We start from the raw sequence: 26,803 nt of genomic DNA, 5'->3' as shown, positions 1-26,803 counted from the left end.
AGGATTATATTAATTGATAACATCATCAACAATGCATGAAAGCACACATCTTCTCATACCTGGTCATTACAGGATAATCTTTACTGATTAGTGGGTAGGTAGCATATTTGTTTTGGGATTGGCACACTTGAGCCTTTTCCAGGCTTCCATGGTTGTATATTCTCTTCTTTGGAGTGTTCTCTTCATGTCCCATGATCACTGATTTGTAGATCTTTATGCCAAAGTTATTGCTCTTTCTTCACTGCAAATACTTGTTCCAGTCACTACTTTTTTATTGGAAAGCATCAGATTATACACAGAAATAAATTCCAGGCAGACTAAAATGTTTTCCAAAATAATAGAAAATTTGAAGAGAACCGTTTCAAATTCTTAGTAGCTGTTAGGAGAAACAATTTTAAAAGAAATATGTATGTATTTTTTGTGACAAGGTCTCGCTCTGTTGTCCAGGCTAGAGTGCAGTAGTATGATCACAGCTCACTAGTCTTGAACTCCCAGCTTCAATCAATCCTCCCACCTTAGCCTCCTGCATATCTGGGACTACAGGCGCAAACCATCACACCCAGCTAATTTTTTATTTATTTTATTTTTTTTAGAGAAGCATATTCACTATGTTGGTCTGGCTGGTCTTAAAGTCCTGGGCTCAAGCGATCTGCCCACCTCAGCCTCCCAAAGTGCTGGGATTACAGGTGTGAGCCATTGTGCCCAGCCGAAGAGAAGTATTTAAATACCTAAAACATACAGACTTCTGAATAAAACAAATCCAAAATAAAGGTGGAATGCTGCCAACAAATTAGAGGCAGCAGATAATGGTTGAGAAGGCTGCTATCAGCATGAAAGTTCAGGGCCCTGGCCTTTGATATTATATTCCAAAAAGGTAGATAGCCCATATGTTCCAGTAGGTCATGTGCCACCTTTCTCCTTGGAGAGAAGGAAGTGAGTGGCAAGAATACATGGCCTGGGAATCCTCCTCAGAAAGAAGGGCTTTGAAGCCCACTTCCTGGCTCCATGGACACCTGAGCCTGCATTCTCGCCAGTGGATCAATGGCAGCCTGACACAGCAAGAACAGGCAGAATGATATTAAGCTCACTTTAAGAAGGCAGGAAAACAAACTATACTTTTTGGAAGGATTTCCCTGAAAACCCTAGGTCACTGGAATCCAGAATAACTTGTACTGTGTAACTTGTCCTGTGATACACAGTCTTTCTAAACAAATGTCCCTGTGTATTGAATTTAACTGAATTATTCTCCTCTTAATTGGAATATGACTTTGTCTTTAATGATTAGAAATTGGGGCCTGAATAGTAGTGGGCACTGAGCAGCTACCACTGAGTCACATGCCAGCTACGGACTCAACTGACACGGGTTGGCAGCTTCCCTTCACAGAAGACTTAAGATAGCACCACAGTGTTCTCATTTTCTCTCTAAATTAACATTGATGTGATCTCAGGTTTCTGGACTTTCACCTCAGTGATCTCATCTAGGAACCTGAGTGATCTCTTCGCTCTGAAGTAACAACTCAGTAATCTCAGTTCCTCTTTGGACTATTACCTCAGTGATCTCAGCTCCATTCTGAAGTAACATCTTAGTGGTCATAGCTTTTCCCTAAAGTAACCTCTTTTTAAAGCATCACCCCTAGTGATCTCAACCTTTCTCTAAAGAATCACCTTAGTGATTTCAGCCACCTCTGAAGTAACACCTGTGTGATCTCAACTCCAGTAAACAGCTGGATTTGTTTCATCTCCTTTCTAAAGTAACAGCTTAGTGATCTCATTTCCTTTCTGAAGAATCACATCAGCAGTCTCAGCCTCTGTTAAGTAACATCTCTGGGATCTCAGCTTCTAACACCTGAGGGATATCATCGTGGTCCTGAATAATACCTCAGTAATCTCAGCTCCTCCCTTAAGTAACACCTCATTGATATCAGCTTTTCTCTGAAGCAGAACCTCAGTGATCTCAGCTCCTAAGTAACATCTCAGCATTCTCATCTTTCTGATGGCACAATATAGTGATTTCACTTCCTTTATGAAATAGCAGTGACCTCCATTCTGGAGTTTCACGTTAGTGATTTCAACTTCTCTGAAGAGACACCTCTGTGATCTCAGCTTCTCTGAAGAATTACCTCAATGATCTCTAAAGTATTACCTTAGTGATCCCATTTACATTATTTCAGCTCCTCTGAAGTAAACCTCAGTGGTCAGAGCCACTCTGCAGTACCCATTAGTGATGTCTGTTCCTTTCAGAAGTAACACCCAGTGATCTCACCTCCTCTCTGATGAAACACCTCAGTGTACTCAGATCCTCTGAAGTAACACAGATTGTCTCTTTCTGAAGTGACACCTCAGTGATCTCAGCTCTTCTCCAAAGAAACAGTTACACTCTTGTCTTCTCTGAAGTAACACCTTAGTTATTTCATCTATCTGAAACACCACCTCAGGGAATGGACAACGCCTCTAAAGTTAACACCTCGGTTACCTGGGCTAATCTGAGGTTTCATTTCAGTGATCTCAGTCCCTCTGAAGTAACATCTCGGTAATAGTAGTTCCCCTGGAATTTCACTTCAGTGGTTTCAGTTGCTCTGAAGTAAAACACTAGTGATGTCAGCTCCCTTCTCAAGTTAACAAATCAGTTACCAGTTCCTCTCTGGAGTTAATACCTCACTGTTGTCAGTTTCTCTCACCAGTGTCTGTACACAGAAGGGGGAACAAGCATTTGTCTACATCGTGGTGTTTTGCTGTGGACTTAAGGATCAATGCCTGGATGGGCACAGTGGCTCATGCCTGTAATCCTAACCTTTTGGGAAGCTGAGGTGGGAGGATTGCTTCAGCCCAGGAGTTTGAGGCAGCGGTGAGCCATGATGGCACCGCTGCACTCCAACCTGGTGACAGAGCAAGACCGTCTGTAAAACAAACAAAAAGGAACAATATCCTAGTGCCTATTTCTTCCCTACCAAGCTGACAGATGTTGGGGGTGGGGGCCTGGGGTGAAAACAGCCCTTCTCTATCTCAAGCACTTAACATGTTGAGAATTTGAAGTGGCTTCAATCTCATACATTTGATTCCTTTGTAGCTGGCTGCTACCAGAAATGGTTCTGATTCAGTTTTAAGAACTGTATCCTTGGCCGGGCGCGGTGGCTCATGCCTGTAATCCCAGCACTTTGGGAGGCCAAGGCGGGCGAATCACCTGAGGTCAGGAGTCCGAGACCAGCCTGGCCAACATGGTGAAACCTCATCTCTACTAAAAATACAAAAATTAGTCGGGTGTGGTAGCAGGTGCCTGTAATTCCAGCTACTCAGGAGGCTGAGGAAGGAGAATTGCTTGAACCCAGGAGGTGAAGGTTGCAGTGAGCCGAGATCGTGCCATTGCACTCCAGCCTGGGGAACAGGAGCAAGACTTTGTCTCAAAAAACAAACAAACAAACAAAAACTTAGAATAATTCTGAACAAATACAAATTTTTAATTATGAATAAACCAGATTCATCTTCATCATAGTAATATGGCAATGGAATCTAGACTCTTGAATCAGGAGTAAAAAAATGAAAAAAAAATCAAATAAAGGAATAGAAATATTAGAGATAGTAAAAGAGCTATCTGAATTTGAGAAATGTATGTTTTAAATATATCTACCAAAGAACAGTATTTTCAGCATTTTTTGGGAGAAATACCATAAGATGTAAAGAGGTACCCACTTGGTGTAACAGCTATGAGGTCTGCCGAGTGTGAAGCTCCCCTCCTTTGCCTGCATAGGAATTGAGACATCCTATGGTTTCTGGGGTACAGGATCTGCAGGTCATAAGGGCAGGTTTTGAGGAAAATACCCATTTTTGAGTTGAATTTTTACTAAAAAGTTAGCATATCCTTTCTGATCTTGAATAAAGTTAAAGCTCCAGATAAAGGGTTTTCTAGGCCAGGCATGGTGCCTCATGCCTGTAATCCCAACACTTTCGGAGGCCAAGGTGGGCGGATCAGTTGAGGCCAGGAGTTTGAGACCAGCCTGGCCAACATGGTGAAACTCGTATCTACTAAAAATACAAAAATCAGCCAGGCATGGTGGGGCATACTTATAATCCTAGTTACTTGGGAGGCTGAGGCACAAGAAAAGCTTGAATCTGGGGGCGCAGAGACTGCAGTGAGCCAAGATCATGCCACTGCACTCCAGCCTGGGCAACAGAGCAAGACTGTCTCCAAAAAAAAAAAAAAAAAAAAAAAAGTTTTCTAAATTTATGTAATTTCTCATTAATATATCTTTAGACTTTTTCCTTATTTCATACAAAACAGGTGTTTCCACACACTTAGGCTTTCCATCCATTTCACATGATACTTGATGAAAATATCTTTTTATATCACTTTATCCATATAACACTAGTGTTTTAAGAGAATACTGAAAATAGTCCAACTTTCAAATTTTAAGTGCAATAATTAGTATGGTTAATTGACATTTAGGAAGGGCATGTAATGTTCTTAGAAAAAGAACTTTATTTGGAATGTAAGATTTTATTGGGATAATAGTTCTTATGCCTTAAATTCCCTTAGTTCAAATAAACTAATGTCAAAGAAAAAATTATGGCTGTTTTTACCAAAATTCACCACAATGTTATGATTACTCTCCAATATAACTTCAAGATGTTGAGGAAAATAAAACAGGCAGTCTCTGAAGTTTTTCCACAGGAACAGCATGCTAAGTGCTTCTTTTTTGAGTTATTTTGTGACACTGAATCACCAAAGAAAGGCTTCCTATAGAGTTAACAGAAACTTCTCTTGGGCTGAAGGCTGCTTGTGGTTCCACGTGCAGTTTCTGTGAGAATGGATTCTTGTGTCAGCCATGGGTCACAACTTTCTGTGCACTTTCTGGTGCTGGATTAGGTGGCCGTGCTGGTTGAAGGCACGCCCACACTCCCCGCACTCGTAGGGCTTCTCGCCTGTGTGGATTCGCTGGTGCTGGATGAGCACTGAGTACTGGCTGAAGGCCTTCCCACAGCTATTGCACTCATAGGGCTTCTCGCCCGTGTGGGTCCTCAGGTGCACAATCAGAGTTGCTTTTAGGCTGAAGGCTTTGCCACATTCTGTGCACTGGAAGGGCTTTTCACCCGTGTGGATTCTCTCATGCTGGATCAGAGACCGGCGTGCACTGAAGGCGTGCCCACATTCACCACACACATAGGGTTTCTCCCCAGTGTGGACTCTCTGGTGCTGGATCAGGTGTGAGTGCTGAACGAAGGCCTTCCCGCATTCGTAGCATGCATAGGGCTTTTCCTCGGTGTGGATCCGCTCGTGATTCATCAGGGTGGACCGGTGGCTGAAGGTCTTCCCACACTCACTGCACTCATAGGGCTTCTCCCCCGTGTGCACGTTGTGGTGCTGAATGAGGACTGAGCGGTCGCTGAAGGCCTTCCCACACTCGCTGCACGTGTAGGGCTTCTCCCCGGTGTGGATCCTTTGGTGCTGCAGCAGTGTCCTCTTCACACTGAAGGTTTTCCCACACTCATTGCACCTGTGAGGCTTCTCCCCAGTGTGTACCCTCTGGTGGCTCCGCAGGACAGTGCTATGGTTGAAGGCTTTCCCACACAATGGACACACGTATGGCCTTTCTCCCGTATGGATCCGCTGGTGCTGAATGAGATGTGAGAGCTGAGTGAAGGCTTTCCGACACTCAAGACATTCGTGAGGCTTCTCTCCCGTATGTATCTTGTGATGCTGAGCAAGATCTGAGCTCACTCTAAAGGCTTTTCCACACTCATTACACTCATAGGGCTTCTCACCTGTGTGAATTCTCCTGTGTTTACTAAGGACTGAGCTCTGGCTGAAGGCCTTCCCACACACATTGCACACATAGGGCTTCTCTCCAGTGTGGATACGTTGATGCTGAAGGAGGTGAGAACTCCGGCCAAAGCACTTCCCACACTCAATACACATGTAGGGCCTCTCTCCACTAGGCACTGCCTGGTGTGGAGTGAGTGGCACGCTTTGGCTTAAGCCCTGAACTTCACGGTGGTCAACAGAGTTTGGACTCAGAAAGAAGCTTCGCTTTGTTTCATTATTTTCTTGATCAATCCTCCCCAAGGGTGTTTTCCCCAGAATCACTGTTTCCTCTGAAATTAATGGCTTCGGACTCAAGTCTGTATTTTGATTCTCTCCCTTGGTTTCACATTCTGAAAGAACAAATCCAAAATGAAAATGTTAACGCTACTCAAAACTGAAGAGCTAGTGCAACACTGAAACTGGCCTTGCTGATGAAGGTGCAAAATCCCTCAATGCACATGTCTGTGTGAGCTAGAGAGGAACAGAACCACCATAACTGTGTCAAACAACTAGAAATCTGAAGATAATGTTTCCAAACAGGAATGTGCCAAGGCTAATAGTGAGGTTTAAGAGAAAGGTGTAAACTCCAGTTTGAGGTCCACCCCTGTGTGGAGTCCACAGAACAGCAGGGCAACAGCCCAGTGGTGCCTGAGCTCTGCCCTCCCAGGGGTCCTCATGTGGACAGAGCTGAAATGCAGGCCCACATAACGTGGGTGCCCTGTGGGGCAGACAGCAGCACTTGGGCAGGCGTGAGGTGTGAGCTATTGTGAGCAAGTTGGGGGGTGCCATCTGGAGACCAATAGACATTGTACATGAGGTAGGGGTGGTGGTGCTGTTACCTCTTTGTGGAAAATAATTCCTCTCTCTCTTTTTTTTTTTTTTTTGAGACGGAGCCTTGCTCTGTTATCCAGGCTGGAGTGCGGTGGTGCCATCTTGGCTCACTGCAATCCCCACCTCTCGGGTTCAAGCAATTCTCGTGTCTGAGCCTTCTGAGTAACTGGGATTACAGACACACGCCACCATGCCTGGCTAATTTTTGTATTTTTAGTAGAGATGGGGTTTTGCCGTGTCGGCCAGACTGGTCTTGAACTCTTGACCTCAAGTGATTCACCCACCTCGGTCTCCCAAAGTACTGGGATTACAGGCGTGAACCACCGGGCCTGCCATGTGGAAGATAATTTCATGTGCAGAATGCAGTGGTAGGAGGAGGGGAGGGAAGGACAAGACTGAAGGTGCAGAGGGACATAATGGGAATCTGCTGCCAAGTTTAGGCCACAGATGAGACCTTCAGGAGCAGCAGCACAGATGGCGGGAAAGGCTGGAGTGGAGACCCTTTGGGGAGCAGGTTGAGTGCTCTGCAGGCTGACTGTGTGTGAGTGGGTGGGAGGTAAGAGGTGCTGAGGACAACAGTGATTTTTTTTTTTTAGAGGAGTCTCGCTCTGTCACCCAAGCTGGAGTGCAGTGGCTACTATCAGAGCTCACTGCAGCCTCAAGCTCCTGGGGGGGCTCAAATGATCCTCCTGCCTCTGCCTCCCAAAGTGCTGGGATTACAGGCTTGAGCCATTGTGCCTGGCTCTAAACATTATTTTATTTTATTTAGTTATGCATGTTTCTGAGCTTTCTATAATTTCATGGAGCACAGACTTCTGGAACTTGTTTTCCCGTCAGCATTATGTTTTTGAGATATATCATGTTGTTGTACAGCAGTTATTCAATCATTTTCACTGCAGTATTTTCCATTATGTTAAAATACCATAGTTTATGTCTATTCTGTTTATGAACATAATTTTTTTTTTTTGAGACAGAGTCTCACCCTGTCACCCAGGCTGGAGTGAAATGGCATGATCTCAGCTCACTGCAACCTCTGCCTCCCGGGTTGAAGTGATTCTCCTGCCTCAGCCTCCCTGGTGGCTGGGATTACAGGCACATGCCACCATGGCCAGCTAATTTTTTTGTATCTTTAGTAGAGACGGCGTTTCACCATGTTGGCCAGGATGGTCTCAAACTCCTGACCTTGTGATGCAGCCGCCTTGGCCTCCCAAAGTGCTGGGATTACAGGCATGAGCCACGGCACCCAGTCCTGAATTATTTTTAAATTTTTTTTAAATCATGAAGCATGCTTCTGTGAAGGTTCTCCTATGTTTCCTGGTGCTTACACACAAATGCCCTTGCTGTATACATATGCAAGAGTGGGAAGTGGTAAACAGAGGAATTCATGTTTTCAATTTCAGGGTTTTTTTTTTTTTTTTTTCCTTCAGTTTACCTCCATTCTCTCAGAATGTGGTATTTTCAATTTCATTGGATAATGCCAAAATTTTCCAAAGTGACTATGTGAATTTACATCCCCATTAGCTGCCCTACATCCTCACCCACATGTGATATTGTCAGATCTTTCTATTTTTTCCATTCTGAAGGTGTAACATCGTGTCACTGGTTCTGATTTCCACTTTACTGATGAATAATGAGGCTGAGCAGTTTTCTTGTTTATTGGCCCTTTGGTTTTCCTAATCTACGCAGAAACTTGTGCCTACTTTTCTTTTTGAGTATTTGTGTCTTTTTATTCTATTCAGAGGAATTTATTTATTAAGTGTATTGACAAATTGAAACAGTGAGAATTTAAGTTTTTTTAATTAAAAAACTTAAATTCACTATCTTCAGTTTAATTTTTTTGAGACGGAGTTTCATTCTTATTGCCCAGGCTGGAGTGCAATGGTGTGATCTCAGCTCACTGCAACCTCTGCCTCCCAGGTTCAAGCGATTCTCCTGCCTCAGCCCCTCGAGGAGCTGGGATTACAGGCATGCACCACTACGCCCAGATAATTTTTTGTATTTTTAGTAGAGATGGGGTTTCACCATGTTGGCCAGCCTGGTTTCGAACTCCTGACCTCGGGTGATCCATCCGCCTTGGCCTCTCAAAGTGCTGGGATTACAGGCATGAGCCACCGCCCCCGGCCCAGTTTAATACAATTTTTAACATATCTCATTTTAGAAAGTTACTCTGTGTGGATTTTTTTGAGACAGGGTCTCACTCTGTCACCCAGGCTGGAGTGCAGTGGTGTGATCATGGCTCACTGCAACCTCCACCTCCTGGGCTCAAGCCATCCTCCCGTCTCAGCCTCCATATGGCTGGGATTACAGGAATGCACCACCATGTCTGGCTAATTTTTAAATTTTATTTTGTAGTGTGGGGTCTCAGTATCTTGCCTAGGCTGGCTACCTGTTTTTTAAACTGATAGAAGTTTTAGTTCTTTCTTTCTTTAATGTATAAGCCTCATCTTCACAGAATAAAAGCCTATAGGCTAAAGAAACAGTTACTCATTTACACTGAAAAGTATTACTTCTATTGTCTGAAGTTTCACCAGGTGTGGTGGCTCATGTCTGTAATCCCAACGCTTTGGGAGGGCAAGGCGGGAGGATCACTTGAGGCCAGAAGTTCAAGACCAGCTTGTGCAACATGGTGAAACCCCGTCTCTACAAAAATTAGCTGGGTATGTTGGTCTACACCTGCGGTTATAGCTATTCTCGGGAAGCTGAAGTGGGAGGAATGCTTGAGCCCAGGAGGTTGAAACTGTGGTGAGTCATGATTATGCCACTGCACTCCAGCCTGGGCAACAGAGTGACAGCCTGTCTAAAAAAAAAAAAAAAAAAGGTTCCTGAATGGGTGGCTTCTTACCTGATGACAAGATGGGCAAGATGTCTTTAATAATGAAACATAGGCCAGGCACAGTGGCTCATGCCTGTAATCCCAGCATGTTGGGAGGCTGAAGCAGGAGGATTGCTTGAGCCCAGGAGTTTGAGACCAGCTTGGGCAACATAGCAAGACCCTGTCTCTACAATGCACTCCAGCCTGAAACACACACACACACACACACACACACACACACACACACACACACACTAAACTAACTGTATAAGAGATTACTCGCTCAATCGTCCATGCACACACACACACACACACACACACTAAACTAACTGTATAAGAGATTACTCGCTCAATCGTCCATGGCACGAAAGCATCATATGACTGTCTGTGAGACAGACTCAAGTTGCTGTGAAGGTCAAACTTGCCTGCACCTTGCATCCATACTATGCAGAAGCTGGACTTCAGCCAAGAGTCACTTGCTTTTAGAATGACGGTTGCAGTTATTGTTTTAAGTATAAAGTAGGGAAGTATGTTTTAAGCATGACAAAAAAAGGAAAAAAAGTGATTTCACGGATATAAATTTTTAATTATAAAAACCCAGTAATCTCTCTAGGCCTACTATGGCTCACAAGAAAAGGAAAAATGTTTTAAATATTAAAAAACACAAAAAGCCCCTCCCTGGTGTTTTGTAGCAATTGTGTGAGTTGTTTAACATGCTTCATAGCACCCTGAGTAGCCTCTACATTCTTGTAGAACATGGGCATTAACACCTTCAGAGACTGTACTGAATTAAAAAGATCAGGTATACACTTACCCCATGGACAAGATAAACTGTCTTGTGTACAGGCTGTAGTGTGGTCACATTTGAGGTTGTCTGGAAAAAAAACAGCAAGTTGAAGTGACAACAAAATACTCCCTTCAAGAGTGGAAAATCCTGGCCGGGCACGGTGGCTCACATCTGTAATCCCAGCACTCTGGGAGGCCGAGGCGAGTGGATCACTTGAGGTCAGAAGTTCGAGACCAGCCTGGCCAACATATAGTGAAATCCCATCTCTACTAAAAAATACAAAAATTAGCTGGATGTGGGACGTGGTGGTGCATGCCTGTAGTCCCAGCTACTAGGGAAGCTGAGGCGGGAGAAAACCCTGGAGGCAAAGAGGTTGCAGTGAGCTGAGATCGCACCACTGCACTCCAGCCTGGGGGACAGAGCAAGACTCCATCTCTCAAAAAACAAAAACAAAAACAAAAAAGAGTGGAAAATCCTTTCATTGCTATTACAACGTGTAATTTACTGAGTTATAAACAGCAGAGGCAGGGCTGGGCAGGTGCACACACTTATCCATCCTGAGGAACTGCCAGGACAAGACAAAGGCATATTCTCCTCCTCACCTGCTCTGATGCCAGCGGCAGTAATCCAGGTTGTGGCAGGTGGCTTCTGCTTCTATGCACATCAGTAATCTAAAACTCACTCAGTCCCACTGTCCTCTGTGGCCTGTGCCAGAGGTGAGGTAAGCAGGTGGTTCTGTGAAAAAACTTCTCATCTCCAACCAGCCATGCTCCCAGAGAATTTCAGTCTCTGTGGTATCAAATTCAAAGGGCACTCAAAGGGAGTTTAAGTTCTCCATCAGGTGAGTACATAGCTGGACACAAGAGCGCCCAGGACTGGTTTGGCAGCGGCGGCAAAACGCCCTCCTGTGTTTTCTTGCCTCCTACAGGTGCAGTCAGCAAGCAGAAGTTCTATGCAAGATTTCCAAGACATGATGATGTGTCTTCTTGTTCACAGTCACTTGGAAAATTAAATTCCTCTAGGGCTGGCATGTACCTTGTTCCTCTGAGGATATCTGATTTTGCAGGCCAGGAAGAGGTAGACTGTAACACCTGCTGCCCTATCCACATAAAGCTACTTCAGAAATAAGGAGGAGCTTTCAAGGGGAAAACCACCACATCTGAAACGCCGAAGCTGATCAGCCAGTGGAGGTGTTGCCCAAACTGTCCCTGCTCACCCTGCGTGGGGCACACTATGGCAGGACAGGCTGATGGAGGTTTTCCTAAGACTCAGACATCACCTTACTGAAGTCAGAGGTTCTTTGCCTTAAGCAACCACAAACACGAACTTTAGGGTTGGATCTATGCACCATCTTTCCTTTTATAATTTTTTCCATCTAAAGGTCTTGTACACCTTTTGTTAGATTAATTCTTGGATACTTTATATTCCTGATGCTATTATAAATGTTATCTTTTAAAATATTACACCTTTGCCGGTTGCTGACAAATATAAATAAAATATTTTTGGCCAGGTGCAGTGGCTCATGCCTGTAATACCAGCACTTTGGGAGGCTGAGGCAGGTGGATCACCTGAGGTCAGGAGTTCGAGACTAGCCTGGCCAACATGGTGAAATCCTGTCTCTACTAAAACTATAAAAATTAGCTGGGCATGGTGGCGTGGACCTGTAATACCAGCTATTCAAGAAGCTGAGGCAAAAGAATTGCTTGAACTGACCAGGCACGTTGGCTCACACCTGTAATCCTAGCACTTTGGGAGGCCGAGATGGGTGGATCACGAGGTCAGGAGATCAAGACCATCCTAGCTAACACGGTGAAACCTCAAACCTCGTCTCTACTAAAAATAAAAAAAATTGGCCGGGCGCGGTGGCTCACACCTGTAATCCCAGCACTTTGGGAGGCTGAGGCGGGCGGATCACGAGGTCAGGAGATTGAGACCATCCTGGCAAACACGGTGAAACCTCGTCTCTACTAAAAATACACACACACAAAAAATTAGCTGGGCGTGGTGGCAGGCACCTGTAGTCCCAGCTTCTTGGGAAGCTGAGGCAGGAGAATGGCATAAACCCGGGAGGTGGCGGAGCGTGCAGTGAGCAGAGATCGTGCCACTGCACTCCAGCCTGGGCGACAGAGCAAGACTCCGTCTCAAAAAAAAAAAAAAAAAAAAAAAAAAAAATAGAAAAAAAGCTGGGTGTGGTGGCGGGCACCTACTCAGGAGGCTGAGGCAGGAGAATGGTGTGAACCCGGGAGGCGGAGCTTGCAGTGAGCCAACATGGCGCCAATGCACTCCAGCCTTGGTGACAGAGTGAGACTCTGTCTCAAAAAAAAAAAAAAAAAAAAAAAACAGAATTGCTTGAACCTGGGCAGCGGAGGTTGCAGTAAGCCGAGACTCGTGCCACTGCACTCCAGCCTGGGTGACAGAGCAAGACTGTCACACACACACAAAAAAAATTTGTATCCAGCAAAACTGGTAATTTCCCTTGTGAAATTTTAATCAATCATTTTCCAGGTTGACAATCACATAAACTGCAAAAAATGCTTTTTTCTTTCCAATTCTTATGGCTTTGGTTTTGCCTTATTTTTTATTTTTATTTCTTTTTTGAAACAGAGTCTCACTCTGTCACCCAGGCGGGAGTGCAGTAGCGTGATCTCAGCTCACTGCAACCTCTGCCTCCCGGGTTCACGTCATTCTCCTGCCTCAGCCTCCCAAGTAGCTGGGACTACAGGTGCCCGCCACCACGCCCAGCTAATTTTTTTCTATTTTTAGTAGAGACAGGGTTTCACCGTGTTAGCCAGGATGGTCTCAATCTCCTGACCTTGTGATCCGCTCGCCTCGGCCTCCCAAAGTGCTGGGATTACAGGCGTGAGCCACCGCGCCTGGCCGGTTTTGCCTTATTTCATACATGGGATGCCCAGTACAGTGTTATATAGACATGGGGATGGCGGGCTCCTTTGTCTTGTTCTTGAGATGAAGCTGTGTGTTTTCAGCACTTCACCTTGAGTGTCAGGTTGAGACACTTTCTTTCCATATTTAGGATGCTTTGTTCTTTTCTAAATCATCAGGTAACTCTCAAAACCTGAATGTCCTATTAGGACCAAATCTGGCTAATCAGTCCAGGGACAGAATCACTGCAGCCACGCCCTAACTTCCTCTACATGGCTCTGCACATCAGCTTGTTGAAATTCACTGCTATGCTCACATCCCACCACTGACTGCCACCTGATTCAGCAACCCCCAGTCCAGACTCCTTTGCCAGACAAGGCCAGATAAGGTTTCACCCCAGGTGGAAGCCACTCCAGTCAGCGGCTCAGTATGAACTAGGTCCACAGCTTTGCTCAGGACCTGTTTAGCCCTCGTGAGGGAGGGGCCAGCTCTCCTCACTCACCTGAGTAGTCACTCCACAGGCCCTGGCTCTTCTTAGCCCCCTTCCTGTCCAGGACCCAGGGATCTTCCCCTCGTTCCAGCTGGGAGATTATGTCAGGCTTGGATCCTGGAAGTCCTGCTCGTGGGGAGGGAAGTCTTTGTTTATACAATATTTACAGAGCCCCCTCCCCCTGCCCAAGCCACTTGTGGGGACATGAAAATGGACAGGACTGACCTGCTGGAGCTGAGCACCCAGAGAGGTGATGAGAGCAAACCTCCAGGACCAGCCTGCCCCAGGCCCCGTACCCTGAGAAGCCCCCACCCCAGTCTAATACACAGATACACAGACAAGGCCTGCTAAGGGGGCTTACCCAATGAGACTACATTTCCATAGGTTTCCATCATCACATTTCTGTAGAGGCCCCTCTGAGCAGGACACAGGCGGTCCCATTCATCCTGGGAGAGGAGCACAGCCACATCCTCGAAAGTCAATTTGGCCTAGAATGACAGGGGCTGCTGTAAGTAAGACCAAATCCTGACCTCTGTGATGGGGAGTGGGTGCATGTGACATGAGCAGTTGGCAATGGGGGGCAGGGGGCTCTGTGAGCTGAGGTGGGTAATGGGAAGGGGCCACAGAGTTCAGGGGATGCAGTGATGCTCTGGCTGTTCTCAGGAGCTCTATGGGGCACAGAAGGAACCACAGGGCTCTGGCTGGGGGCACCGCATAAGCATTGGGGACAGTTTACCTGGGGTCCTGCCGGCACTGGCAGGAGCCTGGCTGCTGCCATCACCTGGTCTCCTGGGGCCTCTGAGGATCACAGAAATTGAAGGAGCCTGTGGGGCTGAGGAAGAGGAGGGGGCAAATGAGGGGCATGGCCTTGAGACCCTAACTTCCTGGGGGGCCCTCAGGGGATCCCTGGGCCTCAGAGTCAGTAAGGGGCACACTGAGGTCAGGTGCAAGGAGCTGCTACTTTTGCAGCCTTGGTCTGCCTTGCCTCCCCCGTGAACTCTGACCCTATGGTTCAGGAGCCTGTCCAGGCTCTGAACACACAGTTCCTGGGTCTGCCCAGCCAGTACTGGGCTCTTTGAACACCAGGTGCAAGGCACTTGCTGCACCCTGGTCCTGGCCCATGGTCCTGCCATACACCAGCTCACCAAGGCCCTGTGTGTTCTATACCTGAGGCACTCACACAAGTACCAGACTGTCCCCAGGTCATGTGGGGGATACAGGCATCAGGCCAAGCTGTTTCCCCAAACACCCTCCCAATTAAGAAAGCCTTGGCCACCAGGGTGACAATAAGACTCCCCTCACCCCACCCTTAGGCAGCCCTGGTGCTCCAGTGTGGCACCAGGTTCAACCAGGTATTCAAAGGGGAGGCATGAGAAGTGGTCAGCTCTGGACAAACTGAGTCAACAGTGGCCCAGGGATCTGGTCTGAGCAGCTGAAGGAAAACTTGTCATCAAGTGAGAAAGGGATGCTTGGGGTAGTGGGGCCGGTGCTGGAACGTAACACAAGGTAAGCAAGGGTATCTGACACACACCCACACGGCCGGGAAAAAGGGGGAGCGGGGGCAAGAGCTTTCCTGACACATTTGGTCCTGTACAGGACAGGGGTCACAGTCCTTTGGAACATCGAAGTCTGTGACAGGGACACAGAAACCAAGCAGGTGACCAAAGGTGGGAGATCACTCCAGAAAAACGTGGTATAAGAAAGCAACCAACCCCCTCACATGCTTGGCTCAGATGGGCACCACAACACAGTGCTTTAAGAGTGACAAAATCGGTGCCAGGGCTGCCCGGAAGAAAGGGCCTGGGGGCAGAAGTCAAGGGATATCATAATCCCATTGTCTATAAAACATCAGAAATAGGCGGGCGTGGTGGCTCATACCTGTAATCTCAGCACTTTGGGAGGGCGAGGCGGGTGGATCACCTGAGGTCAGGAGTTTGAGACCAGCCTGGCCAACATGGTGAAACCCCGTCTCTACTAAAAATACAAAAATCAGGCCGGGAGCAGTGGCTCACGCCGATAATCCCAGCACATTTGGGAGGCCGAGGCAGACGGATCAACTGAGGTTGGGAGTTCAAGACCAGCCATGACCAACATGGGGAAACCCCGTCTCTACTAAAAACACAAAATTAGCCGGGCGTGATGGTGCATGCCTGTAGTCCCAGCTACTCGGGACGCTGAGGCAGGAGAACTGCTTGAACCTGGGAGGTGGAGGTTGCGATGAGCCAAGATCACGCCATTGCACTTCAGCCTGGGCAACAAGAGCAAAACTCCATCTCAAAAAAAAAAAAAAAAAAAATTAGCTGGGTGTGGTGGTGTGTGCCTGTAATCCCAGCTACTCAGGAGGCTAAGGCAGGAGAATCACCTGAACCCAGGAGGCGGAGGTTGCAGTGAGCTGAGATCGTGCCACTGCACTCCAGCCCGGGCAACAGAGTGAGACCCTGTCTCAAAACAAAACACCAAACACACATCAGATATATGTATATATTTGCATAGACAACTTTCAGGAAGATACAATAAACTAACTGCCTGCCTCTGAAGAACAGGACAGGGAAACATGGATGGAGAGAGGCTGACTCTCAACCCTCCCCTGTGCTGCTGTTCTCCAAAAATGCCCACTCCCTCCAAATGTGTGTGTGTGTGCACATTTCTGTGTAAGTGCAATGCAATTCTAATTAGAATTCCAACGGAAGTCTTTTAAAGGAATGACTAAAACTACTTGAGAATTCATAAGAATGGATGCTAGAGAATAGCCAAGAATGAAACTGGAAAGAACAGGGGGTAGGGCCTGCCTTGCCAGGAATCAGAGCCAAGGGTGGGTAGGAAGGCACTGTAATTAAACCAGCAGGTTGTCGACAGAGGAACAGATGAGGCCAGATAGGTATGTGGGAAGTTGGAAGATAACAAAAATGGTACATTTTAGTTCAGCAGGAAATCAGTGGTTCCTTTAGTAACTTGTGTGTACCCAGATGGAATACATTAATAACGAATTTTTTTTGTTTGAGACAGAGTTTCACTCTTGTTGCCCAGGCTGGAGTGCAGGGCGAGAACTTGGCTCACCGCAACCTCCACCTCCTGGGTTCAAGTGATTCTCCTGTCTCAGCCTCTCCAGTAGCTGGGATTACAGGCATGTGCCACCATGCCTGGCTAATTGTTTTTGTATTTTTTTTTTTTGAGATAGAGTCTCACTCTGTTGCCCAGGCTGGAGTGCAGTGGTACGATCTTGGCTCACTGCCAGCTCCGCCTCCTGGGTTCACGCCATTCTCCTGCCTCAGCCTCCCGAGTAGCTGGGACTACAGGCACCCGCCACCATGCCCAGCTATTTTTTGTATTTTTAGTAGAGACGGTTTCCCCATGTTGGTCAGGCTGGTCTCGAACTCCTGACCTCAGGTGATCCACCCGCCTCGGCCTCCCAAAGTGCTGGGATTACAGGTGTGAGCCACCGTGTCCAGTCACCATTTTTTTTTTTTTTTTTTTTTTTTTTTGAGATGAAGCCTTGCTCTGTCGCCCAGGCTGGGGTACAACGGCGTGATCATGGCTCACTGCAACCTCTGCCTCCCAGGTTCAAGCAATTCTCTTGCCTCAGCTTCCCGAGTACCTGGGATTACAAGCACCCACCACCATGCCCAGCTAATTTTTTTTTTTTTTTGAGACGGAGTCTCACTCTGTTGCCCAGGCTGGAGTGCAGTGGCCAGATCTCAGCTCACTGCAAGCTCCGCCTCCTGGGTTTACACCATTCTCCTGCCTCAGCCTCCCGAGTAGCTGGGACTACAGGCGCCCGCTACCTCGCCTGGCTAGTTTTTTGTATTTTTTAGTAGAGATGGGGTTTCACCGTGTTAGCCAGGATGGTCTCGATCTCCTGACCTCGTGATCCGCCCGCCTCGGCCTCCCAAAGTGCTGGGATTACAAGCTTGAGCCACTGCGCCCGGCCAATTTTTTTTTGTATTTTTAGTAGAGACGGGGTTTCACCATCTTGGTCAGGCTGGTCTCAAACTCCTGACCTCAGGTGATCCACCTGCCTCGGCCTCCCAAAGTGCTGGGATTACAGGCATGAGTCACTGCGCCCAGCCTAACAGTAACCAATTTTGGATTAAGACGAAGACCAAGTGTGATCATTAACAGTGGCCTCATGTGCTCCTGGTCCCCCTGTCTGACATCTGCCTATCATCAAGGGCAGAAGTGCCTTCTCTTCTACCACACCCTGACCCTTTCCATGGGTCACCCACCAGCGCACAGATCTGCCATTTCTTTATTTTGAAACAGAATCTCGCTCTGTTGCCCAGGCTGGGGTACAGTAGTATGATCTCGACTCAGTGCAACCTCCGTTTCCCAGGCTCAAGCGATCCTCCTACCTTAGTCTCCTGAGTAGCTGGCACCTGCCTCCATGCCCGGCTAATTTTTGTACTTTTTGTAGGGATGGGGTTTCACCATGTTGCCCAGGCTGGTCTTGAACCCCTGAGCTCAAGTGATCTGTCCCTCTCAGCTTCCCAAAGAGCTGGAATTACAGGCGTGAGTCACTGTGCCTGGCCCTGCACGCGAATTTGACCTTTGGTGAATGCACAGCTCTAGTCCCCTGGAAACCTGGCAGAGGTGGGTGGTCATTCTCCCTACGGCCCAACCACAACTGGGCTGGGACTCAATGATGAACAACCACAGGAAGTACATTCAGGGCTTCCTGAGCAGGTCTTGCAGTCAGTTCTCCCGACACAGGAGGTGTGGCTTGTATGACCACGAGGCTTTTGACTAGGCTAACTCCTCCTCCTACCTGCATCTTGTGTTTATGCACCTGAGTACTCCCTGGATGGCTGCTGAATGATGCTGGCTAGCTTTTCTATGAATCTGTTGCTAGGCATGGTTGTCCTGTGAGTCTGAAAAGTCAGTTGAGCCCAGTAGCTCTTTTGGTACACTTGAGCTGGTGACCCCCGTCCCTCTGACTCAACATTTCAATATGGGTGTCTCATAGCATCTCAGACACTTAATATTCCAAACCGAGCACCTCCTCTACCACCATTTCTGCGCCCAGCTTGGTCTGTGAACCTGTACAGAAGCCTCCTTCCTTCTTCACTCTCACATTTCTAATTCACCTTCCAAGCACATCCAGAACCTGACCATGTTGCCCATCTCGCCCTCCCTGCCCCACGACAACCACCCCTAGATGTTCAGCAGCTCTCAGCACAGTCTGCCAGCCAAGCTCCTCCATCTACCTTCCTGTGAGAACACAGTGACGGTCCTCTGCTCCAAGGTCCTCCCAGGATCCCACTGGCTCCTCTGGGCCTGCCCCAAACTTTGTGATTTTCCTCAGAGCCCTGCAGCCCTTTATCCCTTGGCCTGTGCTCCCCATCCATCTCTTAGAGACCTCTGCCCCACCCACTGCAGCAGCCCTGGCCCCACCCAGCTCTCACCCTATCCCTTTCTCCTGCACCAGCAGACCAAGAAGCAGGCCCAACAGAGTAATCAGTGGTCGCCTTTTTTTTTTTTTTTTTTAATTACTTCTAGGCTAATGATTAAAAATTGCCAGGCAATGTACTTTTTAAAACTTTTAATTAATTTCTTAGAGACAGGGTCTCACTTTGTAGTCCAGGCTGGAGTACAGTGGCTCAATCACAGCTCAATGCAGCCTCCAACTCCTGGGTTCAGGTCATCCTCCCACTTCAGCCTCCCAAGTAGCCAGGATTACAGGTCACAGCACCAGGCCTGGATAATTTAATTTTTTTTTGGTAGAGACGAGGTCTTGTTATGTTGCCTAGACTGGTCTTGAACTCCTGGGCTCAAGGGATCCTCCCTCCTTGGCCTCTGAAAGTGTCAAGATTACAGGCCTGAGCCACCACACCCAGCCTGTTTGTTGAATAAATGAATGAAGAGCAATGAGCTCACACTTTATGCCATTTGTAATAGCAAGTGCGGAGTCAACACTTGCCACTGGCAGGCGTGGGAAAGTGGAGTTTCTCATACTCTTAAGAAGGCTACCTAGCAGTATTTAGGCAAATCAGACTGGCTCTTGGATAGTGGGTACCTTATAAGAATGGATGTGGGTGAGGGTGCAGATTCAAGGATGTTGCTGAGGCAAATGCTATGTTGGTCCTTCCACATACAAGTTACACACCTGCTAAACAGGAAGATGTATGCTGTGTCAGGTTGCCAGATGGGTGAGTGAAAATGCAGTATGGGGTCATCATGCAGGGGACAATCTCATTTTGTAAACTATGACTTTGAGCCCATGAAGGGTATGTGTATCACAAGGACCTGGGACTGGTTCACCTGCCTCACTTGGGCCAGCTGCACTGAGGCCCCACCTATAAAAATTCAGGAGATGACACACTCCTCTGAAGGCCTGGAGATCATGTGGTTGGTAAGAGGAGAACACTAAGAACAGGCTTGGCTCAGAGGAGGATGCTGCTGGATAAGGTGTTATTATCTATTTGATTAAATTAACACACAGAGGAAAAACTCCAACGGACAATACCAGGCTGTCAACAAGTGTGCGGCAAGGAGAAGTGAAAGGGAAAGACTGCCACCTGGGGTGAGTCTCAGAAAAGCATAAACACGAAATGCAGTATCAGGTCTCTATTGAAAGATGACCTTCACATATTGCTAAGTAAAAAAAAAAAAAATCGGCCGGGCGCGGTGGCTAATACCTGTAATCCCAGCACTTTGGGAGGCCACAGGAGTTCGAGACCAGCCTGGCCAACATAGTGAAACCCCGTCTCTACTAAAACTACAAAAAATTAGCCAGGCATGGTGGCAGGCGCCTGTAACCCCAGCTACTCGGGAGGCTGAGGCAGGAGAACTGCTTGAACTTGGGAGGCAGAGGTTGCGGTCAGCCGAGATTGTGCCACAGCACTCCAGCTGGCGTGACACAGCAAGACTCTGTCTCAAAAAAAAAAAAAAAAAAAAAAAAAAAATCACAGTCTGATTGTATTCTGGTAATAAATGAACAAAAATGGCTGGGCATGGCGACTTACACCTATAATCCCAGTACTTTGGGAGGCCAAAGTGGGAGAACTGCCTGAGTTCAGGAGTTCAAGACCACCTTGGACAATATAGTGAGACCCCCGTCTCTACAAAAAAATTTTAAAAATTAGCTAGTCTGTAGACCCAGGTACCCTGGAGGCTGAGATGGGAAGACTGCTTGAGCTCAGGAGGTCAAGACTGCAGTAAGCTGTGACTGCACCACTGCACTCCACCCTGGGCAACAGAATGAATCCCTGTCTCAATAACGAACTAACTAACTAAATATTTAAAAATATATACAAAATACATTTTAAAAGTGGTATTAACTAGTTTAATTTTTTTCCTTATACTATGGCAGATAAAAGGTTTCAGTTTCCTGGAACAAGCCTGTAACAGGAAACCAGGCCAGGCAAACACCATGGGCCTCAACCTAAACCTTGCATACTCAAGCAGAAAAACACTAAGAGCTATCTGGGGTGACAGAAACGGGCTTTTAACAACACACTCCATCCACACTTCACAGGATTCTGAGGTCCAACTCCAAGTTTTGTTCCATGAGAACACAGTTCAGGCAGGGAGAGAGCGTGATGTGGACCGTTTTTAAAAATTAAAAGACAGGCTCATGACGAGTCCTCTATAGATACCAGGCTCCAAGGCCAGGGGCTGGGACAGGCTGGAAATCACCGCCATCGAATACTGGAAGTGGAGTTTGAGGACCCCCCTCTTGAGGCCATGCCAACAGCTAACAAATGGGCAATATAAAGAACACCCACTCAGGGCACTGGCTGAGCAACGATCCCACCCACCCACTGGTCACAAAGGTGGCAGCATGAAGAGTTCATTTTTCAAACTCAGGAATTTCAATCTTGAAAATTTCCCTAAGGAATAATCCAAAACAAAAACAATAGATCAATGTTGTTAACAGCAACTGGCTTTCCAGTTTTCTTTAGGTGATCGAAAGCCACATTGCAGTGAGACACTCCTATCACTCTTTTTGTAATTCCTGACTGTCTTGATGTGACAAAGCAGTATGCCTGTCATTGCAGAGGACCCTGAACATGGTGATACACTGGGACAGGCAGATTTGGAGTCTTTTGGTCTGGGGTGAGCTGCCAGGATCTCCTCCAGAGCTACTGCCTTCTCTTGCTTCTCATCATCCTCACTCCCTGGACTTCCTGCTAACAAGCACTGCTCCCTCTTCATCACCAAGGAGCCCCTACCCCCAGGGTGAAAGCGCTTTCAAGAGAGGCAGCTTCTGAGTCACCTGTGAGCACAAGGCAAAACACTGCTAAACTTGACCTAATCTAAACTAACCCTAACCTGCAACCTTTCCGAATTAATGATCAGAAATACGTATCCAAATTGATAGCTTTCTGGCTGAGCACAGTGGCTCATGCCTGTAATGCCAGCACTTTGGGAGGCCAGGGTGGGTGGATCACCTGAGGTCAGGAGTTCAAGACCAGCCTGGGTGACATGATAAAACCCCGTCTCTGCTAAAAATACAAAAATCAGCCGGATGTGGTGGCACGTGCCTGTAATTCCAGCTCCTCCCGAGGCTGAGGCATGAGAATTGTTTGAACCCGGGAGGTGGAATTTGCAGTGAGCCGAGATCCCACCATTGCACCCCAGCCTGAGCAACAGAGCAAGACTCCATCTCAAAAGATGAAAAGCAAATAAACAAACAAAACAAAAAACAAACAACCAAACTGATAGCTTATATACCAGTAACACCTAGTCAGAAAATATGAAGGGAAAAAAATCTATTCAACAAATAGCAACAAGAAACAAGATTAAACTTTAGAAATGCACAGGATCCCTATAAAGAAAGCTGTAAAACATCAAGGAAACACTTGAGGACACTGATCTGGGAAAACATTTTTTGGGTAACACCTCAAAAGCACAGAAACAAAAGCAAACTAGACAAATGGAATTACATCAATTAAAAAGCTTCTGTACAGGAAAGGAAACAATCAGCAGAGTGAAGAGACAACATACAGAATGGGAGAAAATATTTACAAACTGTCCATCCAATAAGGGATTAATAACCAGAACGCAGAAGGGAGTCAAACAATTCAATAGAAAGCAACAACTAATCTGATTTAAAAACAGGTAAATGATCTGAATAATTTATCAAAAAAAGATAATATGTATGGCCAACAGGCATATGAGAAAAACTAAAAATAGATCCACTATGTGACCCAGCAATTCCACTGCTTGGTATATACCCAAAAGAAAGGAAGTTAGTATATCAAAAAGATATCTGAACATACATGTTGACTGCGGCATTATTCACAATAGCTAAGATATGGAATCAACCAAAATGTACATCAAATAAATGGATACAGAAAATGTGGTATATGTACACAATGGAATATGATTCAGCTATAAAAATAATCAAATTATGTCATTTGCAGCAACAGGGATGGAACTGGAGGTCATTATGTTAATTGAAATATGCCAGGTACAGAAAGACAAATATTGCATATTTTCATTTGTATGTGTGAGTTTAAAAAGTTGGTCTCATGGAGGTAGAGGGTAGAATGATGGTTACCAGAGGATGGGAAGGGTGGGGTTGGGGGGAGGTGAACATAGGTGTTAATGACTACAAACATACAGTCAGATATAATGAATAAGTTCCAGTGTTTGATACCACGGTAAGGTGACTATAGTTAATAATTTATTGTATATTTCAAAACAACCAGAAGAAGAGATGTGAAATGCTTCTAACACAAAAAATGATGTTTGAGGTGACATATCCTAATTACCCTGATTTGATCATTATACATTGTATGCTATCCTTGTATCAAAATATCACATGTACCCCATAAATGTGTATAATTATTATATTCAATAAAAAAGAACTTTAAAATACAGGTATATTTTTATTATTTTATGTGGGAAGGGCCGTTCTAAGCAAAATACCAAAAGCAGAAAGCAGAGATCCAGAGATCCACAGCTTATAAATCAAAATCGTATGCTCATCAAAGCTACCAAACTCCAAAAATGGACCTAAAGGCATGCAACAATTTAGTATATGACAAAAGTGGTTTTTCAAATCAATGGAAAGATCAATGGTATTAGAAATGCCTATGATTGAGAGGAAAAAACGAAGCTGGAGTCCACGCTCACCCCACAAGAAAATATAAATTCCAGACGTATCCAACATTTTACAAGTACCACAGAAAAACAAGAGTTTATTTTAAAAATAATCTTGGAGTGGGGAAAGCCATTTAAAACACAGCACAAAGTCCCAAATGCCTTAAGGCAAAATATTTGACTCTTAAAAATTTAAAATTTTCTATTTTGAAAAAGCCCAAACCAGAACCAAACACCATAATCAGAGTCAAAAGACAAATTGAGAAGTATCTTTTCAACACACATGGAAAAAAATATGAGCTGGTAAATCACAAAGTAATACAAACGGCTAAAACACAAATGAAGGGATTTCAACCTCACCAATAAACGAAAAACGTCGACCTGGCAGGAATGCAGTGACCTGTCAAGGGCACAGGACCACAGCCCCGGACGGGGCGGGAATGTCAATGGCAACCTCTCACCGTTACCCACTTGGTAGAGTCCACCGGGCAGGGAAACCTACGTCCAGAAGACAGTTACGAACTGAAAAATCCACGCGCACCGACCCGGCGGAGGACGAGCGGAGCGCCCCCTGCCGCCCCGGTGTTAGTCCAAACGACAGCAGCTTCCCTTTGATGACAGAAAAAAGGGTGTGCGCGCGTGCCTAGAGCGCCAACGGCATCCGAAACTGTTCACAGTTCCTGCCTCTTCATGCACTGGCAGAGTGTTGGGGGGTGATTTATATTTCTCTGACATGCCTGCATTACAAGTATTGCATATTATTTTCAATTTTAAAATTAAGCCAATAAACAACAAGGAAAATATTTGCTGTGTTGCAAAGCGTTGGGCTCATTCATTAAAACAGGGCTCTGACAAAGTAACAGAAAAGACAGCATCGATAGCAAAACCGGGAGAGGATAAGACACCCGGCAAGTAGCACACTCGACCAACTGCTGAGACGAAAGCAGCTCGTTTTCGTCTTGACGCGGGAAGACTTTTTACAGCTAAATAAAGTGGCGCTCCCGGTGCGCCGCCGGGGTCTTCATGGGGCTCCTCAGGTTGTGCATAAAACAGAAAAAACCTCCATTTTTATATGTTGGGGAAGCTCCCCACCCCTTTCCGGGCCCATCCCAGGGGACACGAGACTCCCAGGAGCGCGGCAAGGAGAGCGGCCCGGGGGTCCGGACTGCGCCCCTAGGACTCCGGCCAACCTGGCCCGAGGCACGGCGCCGGTAGAAAGCGCGCGGGAGGGCCCGAGGGGGAGCAACGCCGGAGATCTGAGGAGATCCAAGGTGGGAGGGACGCCGGGGCTCCGAGGGGGCCCACGGGGGGAGGGGCGCGGAAGGGACCGAGGACGTCCGAGGCGGGCGGGGGCGCGGGAGGGCCCGAGGGGGTCCAAGGCCGGGCGAGGGGAAGGGTGGGAACCCCGAACGGGGGAGAGGGCGCGGCCTTGGCCCTGGGGAGGAGGCCGCCGCGCGTCCGTGAGGGGAGGAGACCAGCGTAAACGGAAGGGGCAGTGCGTGCTCGCGGGGAAGAGTCCACGATTCGTGTGGAGGACGGAGGACGTGCCGGCTCGGGTGTCCATGATGGGAGAGGGTCCTGGCCGCCGCCGACACGCGGCCCCCACTCACCGTCCACGCCGCAGCCTCACGCGCGAAGAAGCGGCATCCCGCAGCACCCTCAGACAAAGGGCTGCCCCGCCCCGTCTGCGCAGCCGCCAATCCCTGGGGGCTCCTGCCCCTCAGTTCCCGCCCCCACAGCCGAGTTCGCCAATCCTGGAGGGCAACGCATGTTTACGTCACTTGACCCGCCTCCCCGCCCGAAGCCTCCCTCGGTGACCGACTGCAGGGAGCTCTCAGGCGCCACCGAGAGCCAGGCCTCCGCGATCCCTAGAGGGGCCGAACTGCTCTGGGCAGTGGGCCCGACCGGCACCCCGGCCGCACTTCCGGGCGCGTAGGCTACAGCCCACCTTCGAGCCTTACCCGCTCGCAGTCCCGGTTCCCGAGTTCCTGCCGCCGTCGCCCTGTGGGGGACACCCCTGCCTGCCCCGCAGCCCCTGCTCGATCTGCGCTGGCTTCGGCCGTCCTGGAAGTCGAGCTCGTTCCCCCCTCCAAGCCTTTGCCCTTGCGGTCCCCGCTGCTGGGAACGACCTTGCCCTCAGCCGCCTGGCTGGTCCCTGCGCCGCTGCAGTGCGAATGTCGCCTCCTCAGGGGCCCTTTCTCTTCCTTCGTTGCAACACTGAAGTCCTGTTGTTTGATGACTTGCGTGAGGTTATTCCACCCACTTAGGAGGCTGAGCGCTGCGAGGTCGGAGGCGCAGCCTCTCTTCGCTGTGCTCGTCGCGGCGTGGTCCCGGCAGGGGGCGACACTGAACAGCGGCCGCCTCCGTCGCCCACTCGGCCCTGGTGTTTGCTTTTTGGTGTGTTTACACCGCGCAGCTGGGGGAGAGGGGCGGGCCACACCCGCGTGGAGGCTTCGGCACAGCCCAGGACCTGACAGCCGCGGCAGGGCGGGTGGGGCTGGTTTGGAGCGGTGCCAGGGGAGGGGAAGGCCGGCGCCGAGTCCACTTTCCGCTGGCCTCACTCCCGAAGGCCAGGTCCGCGTCGTGCATCGGGCGCGTGGCCAGGCGCAGACTCTCAAGAGGCTTCTCCACAGGGCGGGGCTGGGGGCTGCTGGGGGGCGGCGGGGAAGGCTTAAGGTTGTGGGGTGGGCTCGAAGCGAGTGCCCGGCCCGCGCTGTTGGAAGCGGAGGCCGGGAGGATGTGGCGGTAATTCCGTAATTGCCACGCACTAGGCAAACGCCAAGTCTGTGCTGCGCTTCAGCGAACTTCGTAACAGCAGCCCTTGCGGGCAGGGGTTCGCACTTCACGGAGCTTCCATCCACCACGCGCGTTTCGAGCAACGGGCCCGTTGCCTGGCGCACTAGAAGCCAATACTATGGCACCGGTGTTTGAGAAAAGGGAAGGCTTTATTATTTCAAGGTCGACGGCCAAGGAGACCGGAGGCACGGCTCAAATGTGTGTTCCACACTGGGCTTAGGTCAAACTTGATGGGTTAGGGAGGACAGGTTGGCACACAGAAGTGCTGGCGGGCAGGTTTCGATAGGAGGGCTTTAAACTTGGCCATTTATGGTAAGGTGTGGAATGGCAGGTTTCAGCACCACATCTTCCAGGATGATGGACTCT

General features: G+C 47.9%; 3 protein-coding genes across 6 annotated transcripts in view; 1 reads left to right on the top strand and 2 right to left on the bottom strand.

Moving 5' to 3' along the window:
• ZNF34 (zinc finger protein 34) overlaps positions 1 to 24,218 on the bottom strand; it is a 129,082-nt gene extending 104,864 nt beyond the window's left edge. The window contains exon 1 of the mRNA XM_050800901.1: positions 24,209 to 24,218. The gene's annotated coding sequence lies outside the window, so the exon portion shown is untranslated. The remainder of the gene's footprint in view (positions 1 to 24,208) is intronic.
• The window catches only part of LOC126960995 (UPF0488 protein C8orf33), a 200,659-nt gene that overhangs the window by 49,514 nt on the left and 124,342 nt on the right, over positions 1 to 26,803 (top strand). The gene's annotated exons all lie outside the window — the stretch shown is intronic.
• On the bottom strand, positions 251 to 26,030 carry ZNF250 (zinc finger protein 250). 4 transcript variants are annotated; one of them, XM_050800915.1, is made up of 6 exons: positions 25,603 to 26,030; positions 14,334 to 14,429; positions 13,959 to 14,085; positions 13,610 to 13,723; positions 10,255 to 10,314; positions 251 to 6,147 (listed from the first exon to the last, which is right to left on the bottom strand). In XM_050800915.1, exons 2-6 carry the CDS (start codon positions 14,373 to 14,375, stop codon positions 4,826 to 4,828), a joined length of 1,665 nt encoding a protein of 554 aa, XP_050656872.1. In that variant the 5' UTR covers positions 14,376 to 14,429; positions 25,603 to 26,030; the 3' UTR covers positions 251 to 4,825. The 4 variants fall into 4 exon arrangements, with proteins under 4 accessions (XP_050656872.1, XP_050656871.1, XP_050656873.1 ...); XM_050800914.1 differs by lacking the exon at positions 25,603 to 26,030 and adding an exon at positions 25,252 to 25,330; XM_050800916.1 differs by lacking the exon at positions 25,603 to 26,030 and adding an exon at positions 24,113 to 24,168.

This window comes from Macaca thibetana, chromosome 8, assembly GCF_024542745.1.
Source record: "Macaca thibetana thibetana isolate TM-01 chromosome 8, ASM2454274v1, whole genome shotgun sequence".
Taxonomy (NCBI): Eukaryota; Metazoa; Chordata; class Mammalia; order Primates; family Cercopithecidae; genus Macaca; species Macaca thibetana.
This window is presented reverse-complemented; position numbering and strand designations above follow the sequence as displayed.